General features: G+C 40.4%; 1 protein-coding gene across 4 annotated transcripts in view; it reads right to left on the reverse strand.

Annotated features, from left to right (window-relative positions):
- Nucleotides 1–13,565, reverse strand: part of LOC143140979 (sodium bicarbonate cotransporter 3-like) — an 85,021-nt gene extending 71,456 nt beyond the window's left edge. For all 4 annotated transcript variants that reach the window (XM_076302170.1, XM_076302172.1, XM_076302167.1 and 1 more), the window contains exon 1: nucleotides 13,446–13,565. In XM_076302170.1, the coding sequence (XP_076158285.1) occupies nucleotides 13,446–13,490 (45 nt within the window). In that variant the 5' untranslated portion in view covers nucleotides 13,491–13,565. The remainder of the gene's footprint in view (nucleotides 1–13,445) is intronic.
- Nucleotides 13,566–14,169: the final 604 nt, after the last annotated feature.

Below are 14,169 nucleotides of genomic sequence, written 5' to 3' on the forward strand. Positions count from 1 at the left end.
CGCATGAAATTTAGCACACACATCAAGTGGTACAGTGAATAGACAGGGATAAAAGCTTGGCACCGGGCGTTGCCCAGGAACTCCATAGCGCCCCCTTACGTCACAGTGACTTGTGGTTGGCATATAGTTTTAGATACACACACCAAATTTGATGGGTGTGTGTAACTCCCAAAAACAATCAACTTTTGTATTAACATGCCATTAGCCACGCCCACAGGAAGTGAGGTAATTGAGATTTTGTGCGTTGTGGGCATGATCAATTTTAACATACTCCTCCTAGACGGTTGATCCGATTCATGTCAAAGTTGGTATACATGACGCCGAGATGTTCCTGATTATAAATTGTGAAGCCTTTTTTTGATATGTTGTAATTTGACGAAATGGCGAAATTATTAATTTTAATACCATTCCACATGAACAATAAATGTGTCATAATTCACCATGCATGGCTTGAAATGTTTTAAATTTCACAGGTCATTAAAGACCATGTTAATGATAATATTCACATGCCCATAATGCATGTTTGGCATAGCGCCACCACCTGGCAACAGAAAGAATGACAATTATACTGATTTCACATGATCAATTTGAACATACTCCTCCTAGACGGTTTGTCAGATTCATTTGAAATTTGGCAAACATTATGCCAAGATGTCGCTGATGTTAAATTGTGAAGGGATTTTTGAATGTTGTAATATATTTGATATGATTTTAATATCTCACCACATAAACAGGAAATGTGTCATAAATCACAGTGCATTGAATGAATGGTCTGAAACTTTTCAGGTTAATAGATATCATGATTATGATGATATCCAGACACCCAATGGGCCTGCCTGGCATAGCGCCACCACCTGGCCAAGCAAGATATGTGCCAGAAATGGAAAATGCCTTAAGTGATTGATCTGAAACTTTATAAAATATTGGATAGCATTATTGTGATGATATTCACAAGCGTAATTCACAGGCCTAGCATAGCGCCACCATCTGGCCAAGCAGGAAATGTGCCAGAAATGCTCAATGCTTTGAATAAATGGTCTGAAACTTCTCAGGTTAATAGATATTATGATTATGATGATATCCAGACACCCAATGGGCCTGTCTGCCATAGCGCCACCACCTGGTCAAGCAGGAAATGTGCCAGAAATGGACAATGCCTTAAGTGATTGATCTGAAAGTTTATTAAATATTGGATATCATTATTGTGATGATATTCACATGCGTAATTCACAGGCCTAGCATAGCGCCACCATCTGGCCAAGCAGATAGTGTGCCAGAAATGCTCAATGCTTTGAATAAATGGTCTGAAACTTCTCAGGTTAATAGATATTATGATTATGATGATATCCAGACACCCAATGGGCCTGCCTGGCATAGCGCCACCACCTGGTCAAGCAGGATATGTGCCAGAAAATAAAATACGAAAACAAATAGCACACGCATAAAATATGCACATTTCACAGATGCACCACGTCGGTGCTTTGTTGGATTCCGACATGTCACGGGTTGCGGCCCGCAGGTGCTCGGGCCCGCCATTGCCGCTTGCGGCTATATTTATTATTATTATTGTTATTCCACTTTTTTGCTTTCCTTTTTTTGAGGTGGTTAACATGGTCGAAAATTCTTGAAATTTGGCACACACGTCAGGTGTCACGCAACGCAGTTAGGTACAAGAGCTTGACCTCGGGTGTGGCCCAGAGACTCGCTAGCGCCCCCTTAGGTGACTGATCCCGTGGTTGGCATATATTTTGAGGTGGTTAACATGGTCGAAAACGCATGAAATTTGGCACACACATCAAGTGGTACAGTGAATAGACAGGGATAAAAGCTTGGCACCGGGCGTTGCCCAGGAACTCCATAGCGCCCCCTTATGTCACTGTGATTTGTGGTTGGCATATAGTTTTAGATACACACACTAAATTTGGTGGGTGTATGTAACTCCCAAAAACAAACAACTTTTGTATTAACATGCCATTAGCCACGCCCACAGGAAGTGAGGTAATTGAGATTTTGTGCGTTGTGGACATGATCAATTTTAACGTACTCCTCCTAGACGGTTGATCCGATTCATGTCAAAGTTGGTATACATGACGCCGAGATGTTCCTGATGATAAATTGTGAAGCCTTTTTTTGATATGTTGTAATTTGACGAAATGGCGAAATTATTAATTTTAATACCCTTCCACATAAACAATAAATGTGTTATAATTCACCATGCATGGCTTGAAATGTTTTAAATTTCACAGGTCATTGATGACCATGTTGATGATAATATTCACATGCCCATAATGCATGTTTGGCATAGCGCCACCAACTGGCAACAGAAAGAATGACAATTATACTGATGTCACATGATCAATTTGAACATACTCCTCCTAGACGGTTTGTCAGATTCATTTGAAATTTGGCAAACATTATGCCAAGATGTCGCTGATGTTAAATTGTGAAGGTATTTTTGAATGTTGTAATATATTTGATATGATTTTAATATCTCACCACATAAACAGGAAATGTGTCATAAATCACAGTGCATTGAATGAATGGTCTGAAACTTCTCAGGTTAATAGATATCATGATTATGATGATATCCAGACACCAAATGGGCCTGCCTGGCATAGCGCCACCACCTGGCCAAGCAGGAAATGTGCCAGAAATGGACAATGCCTTAAGTGATTGATCGATCTGAAAGTGTACAAACATTTTGGATATCATTATTGTGATGATATTCACATGTGTAATTTCAATGCCTAACATAGCGCCACCATCTGGCCAACCAAAAAGTGTATCAGAAATGTTTTTTGCTTAAAATGAATGGTCTGAAATTTCTCAGGTTAATATATATTATGATTATGATGACACCCAATGGGCCTGCCTTGCATTACGCCCCCACCTGGCCAAGCGAGTAATTGTGGCAGAAAATAAAATACAAAAGCAAATAGCCCACGCATCAAATATGTACATTTCACACACGCACCACGTCGGGGCTTTGTTGGATTCCGACATGTCACGGGTTGCGGCCCGCAGGTGCTCGGGCCCGCCATTGCCGCTTGCGGCTATATTTAGGGCCCGAGCACCGAAGGGCGCAAGGCCCTATTGTTTTTGTAAGGATTATTATTATTATTATTATTATTATTATTATTATTGTTATTCCACTTTTTTGCTTTCCTGTTTTTGAGGTGGTTAACATGGTCGAAACCTCTTGAAATTTGGCACACACGTCAGGTGTCATGCATCGCAGTTAGGTACAAGAGCTTGACCCCGGGCGTGGCCCAGGGACTCGCTAGCGCCCCCTTAGGTGACTGATCCCGTGGTTGGCAAATATTTTGAGGTGGTTAACATAATCGAAAACGCATGAAATTTAGCACACACATCAAGTGGTACAGTGAATAGACAGGGATAAAAGCTTGGCACCGGGCGTTGCCCAGGAACTCCATAGCGCCCCCTTACGTCACAGTGACTTGTGGTTGGCATATAGTTTTAGATACACACACCAAATTTGGTGGGTGTATGTAACTCCCAAAAACAAACAACTTTTGTATTAACATGCCATTAGCCACGCCCACAGGAAGTGAGGTAATTGAGATTTTGTGCATTGTGGACATGATCAATTTTAACGTACTCCTCCTAGACGGTTGATCCGATTCATGTCAAAGTTGGTATACATGATGCCGAGATGTTCCTGATTATAAATTGTGAAGTTTTTTTTCGATATGTTGTAATTTGACGAAATGGCAAAATTATTCATTTTAATACCCTTCCACATAAACAATAAATGTGTCATAATTCACCATGCATGGCTTGAAATGTTTTAAATTTCACAGGTCATTGAAGACCATGTTAATGATAATATTCACATGCCCATAATGCATGTTTGGCATAGCGCCACCAACTGGCAACAGAAAGAATGACAATTATACTGATGTCACATGATCAATTTGAACATACTCCTCCTAGACGGTTTGTCAGATTCATTTGAAATTTGGCAAACATTATGCCAAGATGTCGCTGATGTTAAATTGTGAATGGATTTTTGAATGTTGTAATATATTTGATATGATTTTAATATCTCACCACATAAACAGGAAATGTGTCTTAAATCACAGTGCATTGAATGAATGGTCTGAAACTTCTCAGGTTAATAGATATCATGATTATGATGATATCCAGACACCCAATGGGCCTGCCTGGCATAGCGCCACCACCTGGCCAAGCAGGAAATGTGCCAGAAATGGACAATGCCTTAAGTGATTGATCTGAAACTTTATAAAATATTGGATATCATTATTGTGATGATATTCACATGCATAATTCACAGGCCTAGCATAGCGCCACCTTCTGGCCAAGCAGGAAATGTGCCAGAAATGCTCTATGCTTTGAATAAATGGTCTGAAACTTCTCAGGTTAATAGATATTATGATTATGATGATATCCAGACACCCAATGGGCCTGCCTGGCATAGCGCCACCACCTGGTCAAGCAGGAAATGTGCCAGAAATGGACAATGCCTTAAGTGATTAATCTGAAAGTTTACAAACATTTTGGATATCATTATTGTGATGATATTCAAATGTGCAATTTTCATGTCTAACATAGCGCCATCATCTGGCCAACCAAAAAGTGTATCAGAAATGTGATTTGCTTAAAATGAATGATCTGAAATTTCTCAGGTTAATATATATTATGATTATGATGACACCCAATGGGCCTGCCTTGCATTAAGCCCCCACTTGGCCAAGCGAGTAAATGTGGAAGAAAATAAAATACAAAAGCAAATAGCACCCGCATCAAATATGTACATTTCACAAACGCACCACGTCGGTGCTTTGTTGGATTCCGACATGTGATGGGTTGCGGCCCGCAGGTGCTCGGGCCCGCCATTGCCGCTTGCGGCTATATTTATTATTATTATTGTTATTCCACTTTTTTGCTTTCCTGTTTTTGAGGTGGTTAACATGGTCGAACACTCTTGAAATTTGGCACACACGTCAGGTGTCACGCATCGCAGTTAGGTACAAGAGCTTGACCCCGGGCGTGGCCCAGGGACTCGCTAGCGCCCCCTTAGGTGACTGATTCCGTGGTTGCCATATATTTTGAGGTGGTTAACATGGTCGAAAACGCATGAAATTTGGCACACACATCAAGTGATACAGTGAATAGACAGGGATAAAAGCTTGGCACCGGGCGTTGCCCAGGAACTCCATAGCGCCCCCTTATGTCACTGTGACTTGTGGTTGGCATATAGTTTTAGATACACACACCAAATTTGGTGGGTGTATGTACCTCCCAAAAACAAACAACTTTTGTATTAACATGTCATTAGCCACGCCCACAGGAAGTGAGGTAATTGAGATTTTGTGCCTTGTGGACATGATCAATTTTAACGTACTCCTCCTAGACGGTTGATCCGATTCATGTCAAAGTTGGTATACATGACGCCGAGATGTTACTGATTCTAAATTGTGAAGCCTTTTTTTGCTATGTTGTAATTTGACAAAATGGCGAAATTGTTCATTTTAATAACGTTCCACACAAACAATAAATGTGTCATAATTCACCATGCATGCCTTGAAATGTTTTAAATTTCACAGGTCATTAAAGACCATGTTAATGATAATATTCACATGCCCATAATGCATGTTTGGCATAGCGCCACCAACTGGCAACAGAAAGAATGGCAATTATGCTGATTTCACATGATCAATTTGAACATACTCCTCCTAGACGGTTTGTCAGATTCATTTGAAAATTGGCAAACATTATGCCAAGATGTCACTGAAGTTAAATTGTGAATGGATTTTTTAATTTTGAAATGTATTTGATATGATTTTAATATCTCACCACATAAACAGGAAATGTGTCATAAATCACAGTGCATTGAATGAATGGTCTGAAACTTCTCAGGTTAATAGATATCATGATTATGATGATATCCAGACACCCAATGGGCCTGCCTGGCATAGCGCCACCACCTGGCCAAGCAGGAAATGTGCCAGAAATGGACAATGCCTTAAGTGATTTATCTGAAACTTTATAAAATGTTGGATATCATTATTGTGATGATATTCACATGCGTAATTCACAGGCCTAGCATAGCGCCACCTTCTGGCCAAGCAGGAAATGTGCCAGAAATGCTCTATGCTTTGAATAAATGGTCTGAAACTTTTCAGGTTAATAGATATTATGATTATGATGATATCCAGAAACCCTATGGGCCTGCCTGGCATAGCGCCACCACCTGGCCAAGCAGGAAAATGTGCCAGAAATTGGTAATGCCTTTATTGGTTGATCTGAAACTTTACAAAATATTGGATATCATTATTGTGATGATATTCACATGTGTAATTCACATGCCTAATATAGGGCCACCATCTGGCCAAAAAGTGTATCAAAAATGTTCTTTGCTTAAAATGAATGATCTGAAATTTCTCAGGTTAATATATATTATGATTATGCACTCTAAAAAATGCTGGGTTGAAAACAACCCAAACTGGGTTGTTTTCAACCCAGCCGCTGAGTAAAATGTGGTCCAACACAGCATTGGGTTATCTTAACCAAGCAAATTGGGTTACTAAATTTAACCCAACAACTGGGTTGACATTTAACCAATATGTTGGGTTATGTTGACACAACTGTTTAGTTAAAGTTACGTAACGTTTGGGTTATGTAACCAAATCCCCCCAAAACTACTGGTTGATTTTTAAAATACTCTGCTTGTACAAACTTGTAATAACTCAAAGTTTGTATTTACTTACTTGAAAGTCACACCTTCTGTTAACAGCTTTAGGCCTGATATAGACAGTCTATATTAAATGTCCATCAAAAGCCATGCAATGAAATAAAACAGTTAAACATAATTATTTATTTGATAGTTTTCTTTATTTTTGAACAGATAGCCTAGTATAAAATGCATGTGATACTTCCATGAAGGCAGGCAGATTCCAAAGTCCGTTTTGGGGGTCAGTCCTGTCAATCAAAGAAAAAAAGAGTGCATTTTAATCACGGTTAGCCTACAAAACTTTATATCAAGACGTGCATGAACCATTACCAGTAAATGATGTTGACAGACATAAAAATCCACCAGGAGACAAATTATTAGTGCAACACACTCGGAAACCATGACCACCTTATATTATGGAGTTGTTTTAAACATAATACCGGTAATACAAAACGTGCGTTTATGTCAGATGAGCTTGATAACACTAGCAGGTAACATTACCATTAACGTTAGCCTAACATTAGGCTGACAGTCAGCAGTGCTAACGTTAGCTAGCTATGTTAACACATTCTTAGTGAATCCAAGTTAATGTTACCACCAAGAACCACCCGGTAAGTTACATGGCTATAATATGAGGCTACCCTGAATGATTTAATAAGATGTTGTTTGGCATGATTATTATCGTAAGTTACGTGTGTTGTGAAGAGACTACTTCGACTGTGTTAGCTAGTTGACAAACGTTATAGCCACGAAGCATATTTAATTAGCATAAAGTTTCCAAGTCTGCTAACGTTAACGTTACCTACCAGCTGCTGGTATGCTAATTGTAGTTCGTTGTAAAAGTTTGTTTTGTTTCTGTTCAGCAGTTCCTACCCAGTGAATACAGAAATATGTTTTATGAGTCTGTCTTTGTGTAGATTTAACATTAACAGTAGCTTATATTAGCTGGAATGAATGACACCTGCTAACCTGCTTGAAGCTGAACGAAATGGCAGGCAGAATATTCCTTGATATCACGAAGGGTATGTCTCTGGGTGGACTTTTAAAATCCGTCTGGATAAAAATAAATAAATAAAAGCAGATACATACCTTCCGAAATCACCTGATTTCCATTGCATGTTGACAGCTGCTGGACTGGACGGTTGAAAGAATATGCCTGCCTGCCGATTTTTTTCTCTCAACCTTCAAATAACTATGCAGCTGTGTTGAAGTCACCCTGGTGCTGGGTAGTGTACTCCACGTCAGGTGGGGGACAGGGGGAGCACAGCCCTAAACTATCAACCCAGCAGTGATAAACTATCAACCCAGCAAGCTGGGTTACAGAAATGACCCAATATGAGTAAAAACAACCAAACAAAACGACCCAACAGCCTCAACCCAGCGTTTGGGTTGAAAAAATAACCCAGCATTTTTTAGAGTGTGATGACACACAATGGGCCTGCCTTGCATATTGCCCCACCTGGCCAAGCAAGTAAATGTGCCAGAAAATAACATGCAAAAACAAATAACACACACATCAAATATGTACATTTTACAAATGCACCACGTCGGTGCTTTGTTGGATTCTGAAATGTCATGGGTTGCGGCCCGCAGGTGCTCGGGCCCGCCATTGCCGCTTGCGGCTATATTTATTATTGTTTTTCTCCAAATAACTGGCCATTATTTCAAGAATTCTTGCTACATCATACAATGTTTATAAACCTACAAGCACAACTGTATGATGTGGCGATTTCTTTAATAGCAATGCAACAGGAAATGAATGCTAATGGCAGTGTAGATGAGAATAAGAACAGACATGCAGAGCCTCCACTAGGGGGAACATTATTGTGAGCATAACCTCATTTGGAGGGCAATCCTTTGCATGGCTCATTAACTGCCCGTACTGGACGTTAATCGGATGTTAATTACAGTGAAATGTGATATCCGGCTGGCAAATTATTATGCAGATGCTAAATTCGTGCTTCATCAAGGCCCAGCTCACATACAAGCCTGATGCTGTATAGGGCAGAGGAGGTGAAGTGATTCAAAATGGAATCGTAATATAATACAGTATCAGGTATAAAAGCACCAAGAAAGCACCAATGTATTAGCCTGGAAAATCCAGACCCTGATAATCTAGAAAGATTAAGGGTCTGGCAAAGAGCAATGTAATGGCCCAACTCGAGGGGCGGCAACAAGCATGCATTTAAAAATCTCACTGCACGCAATTGGATAACACTAGACCATGTTTATTTTGAATGATTTCGGACTTTGAAGCAATGGGATAACACTACAACCGTTGCAGCGCTGTCTTCATCAGTTTAGCTGGTTCCCAGGAATGTTGGGGGAAAAGTAACGTGCATCATTGCTCTTTGCCAGAGTGTCTTGCAGAGACAATTCCATTGTGCTCTCGCGAGAACTCTGGATTTCCAGGGTACCAATGTATAAGCCTAGCCTACAAAATAATTCATTTTGTAGGCTCGAGTGGGCACTGAACACATTGGCTAGGTAGGCATTGTACTGTATACACCAAAAGCACCAAGAAAGCACTGATGTATTAGCCTCCTGAATAATTCATATTCCGAGTGAACCGCTGAACACATTGGCTAGGTAGGCTACTTAGACAAAGTCAATATTGTGCATAGACCACAGTCCAGAGAAATAAAGAAATAAAGAGAACAAATTGCCAACAGAATTGTTACCCTTCAGGAACGCTATGCTGTATACATGTCCCACTAGCAGCAGGCAAGCTTGTGAATGTCAGCATATTAGAACACCACCTAGCCTAATATGGCATCAAACATGGTTGTGGCTCATGAAACAGAATCCCTACTTGTGTTGTTATAAGGCTCCCATTATTGCTTGGACCCATGCAGCCACGGTCGTTGTGCTCTCATGGAGAGTAGTCTGGCAGTTGTTTGTTTCTGACAGCTGAGTAGAATCTGTGTAACAACCTCTGTCTGAATCCCCTGGAGATGTTTGTGATCCGATAATGAGCCAAACCATTTCACAAGCTCTAGGCTAAGGCAAGGGAGGGGCAGAATTCAACTTTCATGTTCCTCACAGACTAGCTAGATGAATGTGTGGTTGTGCTCTATACAGAAACCCACAAAGACTTCAATTAGCCATGAGTGCACATCTCATGCTCTTATCTCAGACCTGACACCACATCAACACGGATATGGATTATGGCTATGGCCTAAAGGTGGTTTTCTATTTATAGTCCAACTTACTTTTACTAAAGCTGTTTTTCTATTGCAGTCCAACTGACTTCTATGGATTGAGATGTAAAAAAACACTTCAAATAAACCATGTGTTATTAAAATGTCCTGCATATGGAAAAGCGTTGTGTTATTACCATTTTATTTAAATCTGTCATTATGGTGCTACAAACAGTGTGTGTAACACTCATCTTTACACTTAGACTTTCACTTTACACATAGCCTATATATGCCTAAACGGTTAGCCCAAAAAAACTTCAGCAACAGGAAGGCTCATCTCCCTTAAGATAAAAATTAAGAAACATCATGAAATTCAGGGAGGCTACCATAGAGAGGTAAGAAGGAGAGGAGATCTGAAATCGAGGTGGCATTTAATAGGTGGAGAAGTTGTACAGAGTGCACAATCTGCACAGACAGGAGAGTATACAGCAGTGAAAGACACAGCGGAGCCTTTTTACACTGTACAGCCAGCAGAGCAGAATCGTGTCAGGTGTGTGCAGGTAAGCTAGCGCTACTCAACCAAACGAGAAGCCTTTGCCAGCAGCTAACACTTACTGCCCAAATCTGCAGCTCAAGTACACCAGCTTAAGCCAAAAAGGTCAAACACCATACCAAACACTCATACAAAGAGACATACACACACGTACATATACACACACATAACACACACACACACACCACACCACACATACAAAGAGACACACACACACGCACACACAAATCAGTAATCACAAGCCCATTACTGGCACATTCAACTAACAGCAAGTCTATTCTTAGCCAGCTGCCAATTTACCCTTTAGCAACCTCTTTCAGCACTCAAGAGGGGAAAAATCAAATTCTATAAAACTATGTTTTTTGACACCTGACCCAGTAGACTTTTTATCCATTGACAGTGACACCCTCTCCAGCCACTGGTTATCCATGAAAGCAACAGACAACCGGGCACCTTTCCGTGATGCCTTTAAGCTGCAACAGGTCTGGTGACTGGATGGCCACGGCTTGACCTTTGACACAGACACAGATGGCTTGTGGGCGAACGCTAATGAGCTGGAAGCAGGCCGTATGGATTCATCGGGCTTCAGGCAGCGTGCGTCGGAGCTTATACTTACGCATGGTAGTTCCGCAGTGGTCTGCTTTAACAAGATGAGTATGCTCGGCCGTCGTAAAACTCCCATAGCATGGAACGGTGACAACTAAGCACCTTAAACGACCTCTAGGCCTTGCAGTAGGTTACAGGCACTGTCTGTCAGCCTTGCATGCAAAAATTAAACAGACATTTTCCCCCTGTTCCACTGCAGCTATGCTTACGCTTGTCTTTTATAGTGTTTTTTAGTCCTATATGTGCAAACGCTTTATTTGTCTTGGCTATGTTGCTCTTCTGAAGATTACTTAGATTTGGCACAAAAATTATAAAGTATTCTTAAACATTTTACAATAGGTCTACTTTATTAATAATAATAATAATAATAAAATGTCTGCATAAAACATTTACCACCTTTGGAATTTAGTTCTGCAAAACGTGCATATGAAAATAAATCAAAATAAAAAATAGACTGTTTTTGTTTTTGAACTATATCAAACCAAACACATGTGGTCTGTGGCCTACAGAAACGAAGGCAATCTGCACAGGCATCTGAGCCAGGCTTGAAATAGCACGGGGCAAAGTGCCTGATCCCTGGGGGAGCCCAAGCTCTGAGGAACAAATCCCTGTGGGGAGGGAGGGAGGGAAGGGGTGCTCCATGCCACCACAGGCACCCTGACACCTGCCTGGCTCACCTCTCCTCAGGTAGCATACCATCACATTCTTGTCTTTTATAGTGCTTTTATAGGCTACATATCTGTGTGTGCGTGTCATGGTGTAGGCTAATATGGACACTGCTTCGATGGAGCAATGTGCTTATAATACAGATAGTATGGCTTTGATAGCCAAGTGGAAGTGTAGTGTACTGCAGGATGCTTTGAATAAAAGTGCTTGCTTAGTAAACATGGGACCACCACATGATCTCCTTAACTGAAGCTAGGGGTTTAAAAGCAGCTGTGTGCCATGGGCCATGTTTTTAAGTTCAAGCAAGGCCAGTAAGAAAGTGAATGGCTTGTGTTGTTCATGACATGGGCAAATTCTGCCAACCAAATGATACACAAAGCACTAATTAAATAAATAAGACCCTGTTCAGATAAATACACATTTCATTGTAAATGGTAGGTTCTCTCCCTCTCACTTTTTCTCCCCCACACATACACACACAACAGAGAGAGAGAGAGAGAGAAAAACAAAGAAACAGAATGGAAATTGCCATCTTCCTGACTCTGTTCTTGTTGTGAACCACCCTGGTTTTGGCTGACAGACAGTAGAGGTGGTCAGTTAGGCCCCGGAGAGGGGTGTGTTTACACATTCTTGTAGGTCACATGGACTGGTATGGGTTAAGGAGCTCAAGTTGTAGGGTTAATAATGGGAGACAGGTGGTGTTACTCTACCCATAGTGTACCTTAGTCAAGAAGAGAGCATCCGGGAGTGCAGATTTGCACAATCAGGGCTAGATCTGTTCTAGAGAGCTATTAACTTTTTAGTGATGTTTTTAGTGGTGTGGCCTTTTCCAGAAGAAGCAATATTGGGGACAGAGAGAAGTTAAAAAAAGAGGGTATAGTTTCACATGCAGGTGAAATATGACCAGGCAGCATCATTTCTGAACAATGGTTTAAGTCTGGGGAAAGACAATGAGATCTGTGAAGTCAGCAAGTGAGTGTGGCCTGTTGCTCAAGAAAGGCAAGAAATACACTAAACAGTAGACCCACTGCATTTCACCTAAGTTACACAATACAAACAACTTGATTGATATGATGCTGTTGTTTAGGCAACATAATTTAATCTAAAATACTACACGTAGATTGAGGGTGTGTCAAGAACTGGACCATTCAACAAAGAAACAAAAAAAGACTAAAAGAAGGAAATGAACGACACACACACATCATGCAAATTACCAACGTTTCAACAGGTACCGTTAGCTAAATTAGCTAACTTAAGCTACACGTCCAAAAACTGACTGTCAAAACACGCTTAGTACATCTAAAGTTAGAGACATATAATCTCAAATATAAGTACATTAAAACGTTCATGAAACGTACCTGAACAAGACTGTGTTATCTATTTATCTAACGTTACTGAAATTAGAATACCGGTAACGTTACTGAAAACTTGACTATAGCCTTATTTACAAGAGGCAACCGGGAAATGCAAGGGTAGAACTAACTTAGGTGATGGAAAGTTGGATGACATCACCGAGTAACTTATAATGATGACAAATACGAGTCTGTATACAGTATGTGCTTTCGGTTACAGGTGAATAGTGCTGACGAACTCACTGGAATTCATATTACAGGGCAAAAATCATATCTAAAGTTAGCACTACAATTAAAACGATAGTGATCATTCGCAAGGTTCAAGTGTGAATAACAGTTACTCGCAGAGCTAAGAACCATATCGGACAAAGCAAATAAGATAGGCCTACTGTTAAAAAAAAGTTATTACTTACAGTTGGTAAGAGAGGTACCATGTGTTCATGTTCCTCTTCTGCCATTCTTTGACGTTCTTGGTTTGCTCCTAAAAAAATGATGTTCAACGTCCCATCTAGCCAAAAAGACAATTTATTGAACAGTGCCCTCAGAACGCTTCAAGTGAAGTCACGCCTTCTACTTGATTGACATAATATTTGTCCTACAGCATAATCGAAGCTCATAGTATATAGCCAATCACAATAGGAGAACAATTGGATGGGCGTTTTCGTTCTACAGTTGGGCACTGTCACCACAGTAACCACCGCCGCTACTGCTGTATTTCCTGGCAAAATTAAACCTTAAAACCTGCAAGGAAACCCCACCCACCACTTAGCTATAGTTAATGATAATTCAGTTAAGGAAGAGAGTAAGTAAGTAGGCCTACTTAATAAATGGTGTAAGTTGTTTACTTACATTTGGCTCATAATAATAAAAGTCAAGTCAAGTCAAGTGTTTATCTTAACAGTTGAAGAAGCAAGCTACTGCCCCCCCCCCCCCCATGCAAAAAAAACACCATCATAATTATCTTATTTATTTGCGATAGATGCAGTTAAGGTCTGGTGGCTATGAACAGTGTGAACAACTAAATTAAATTGAAAAAAATAAACTGTAATGATGGCAATTATGGCTGGCAATTAAGGCAAAGATTGTATAAACCCTTTCAACAATAAAAACAAAAACAATGCTTGAACGTTCTATTTG

Source organism: Alosa pseudoharengus, unplaced genomic scaffold (genome assembly GCF_046254945.1).
Source record: "Alosa pseudoharengus isolate Yale_2024_CS ecotype anadromous, Long Island Sound unplaced genomic scaffold, YU_APseudo_1.1 YU_APseudo_1.1_scf_23, whole genome shotgun sequence".
Taxonomy (NCBI): Eukaryota; Metazoa; Chordata; class Actinopteri; order Clupeiformes; family Clupeidae; genus Alosa; species Alosa pseudoharengus.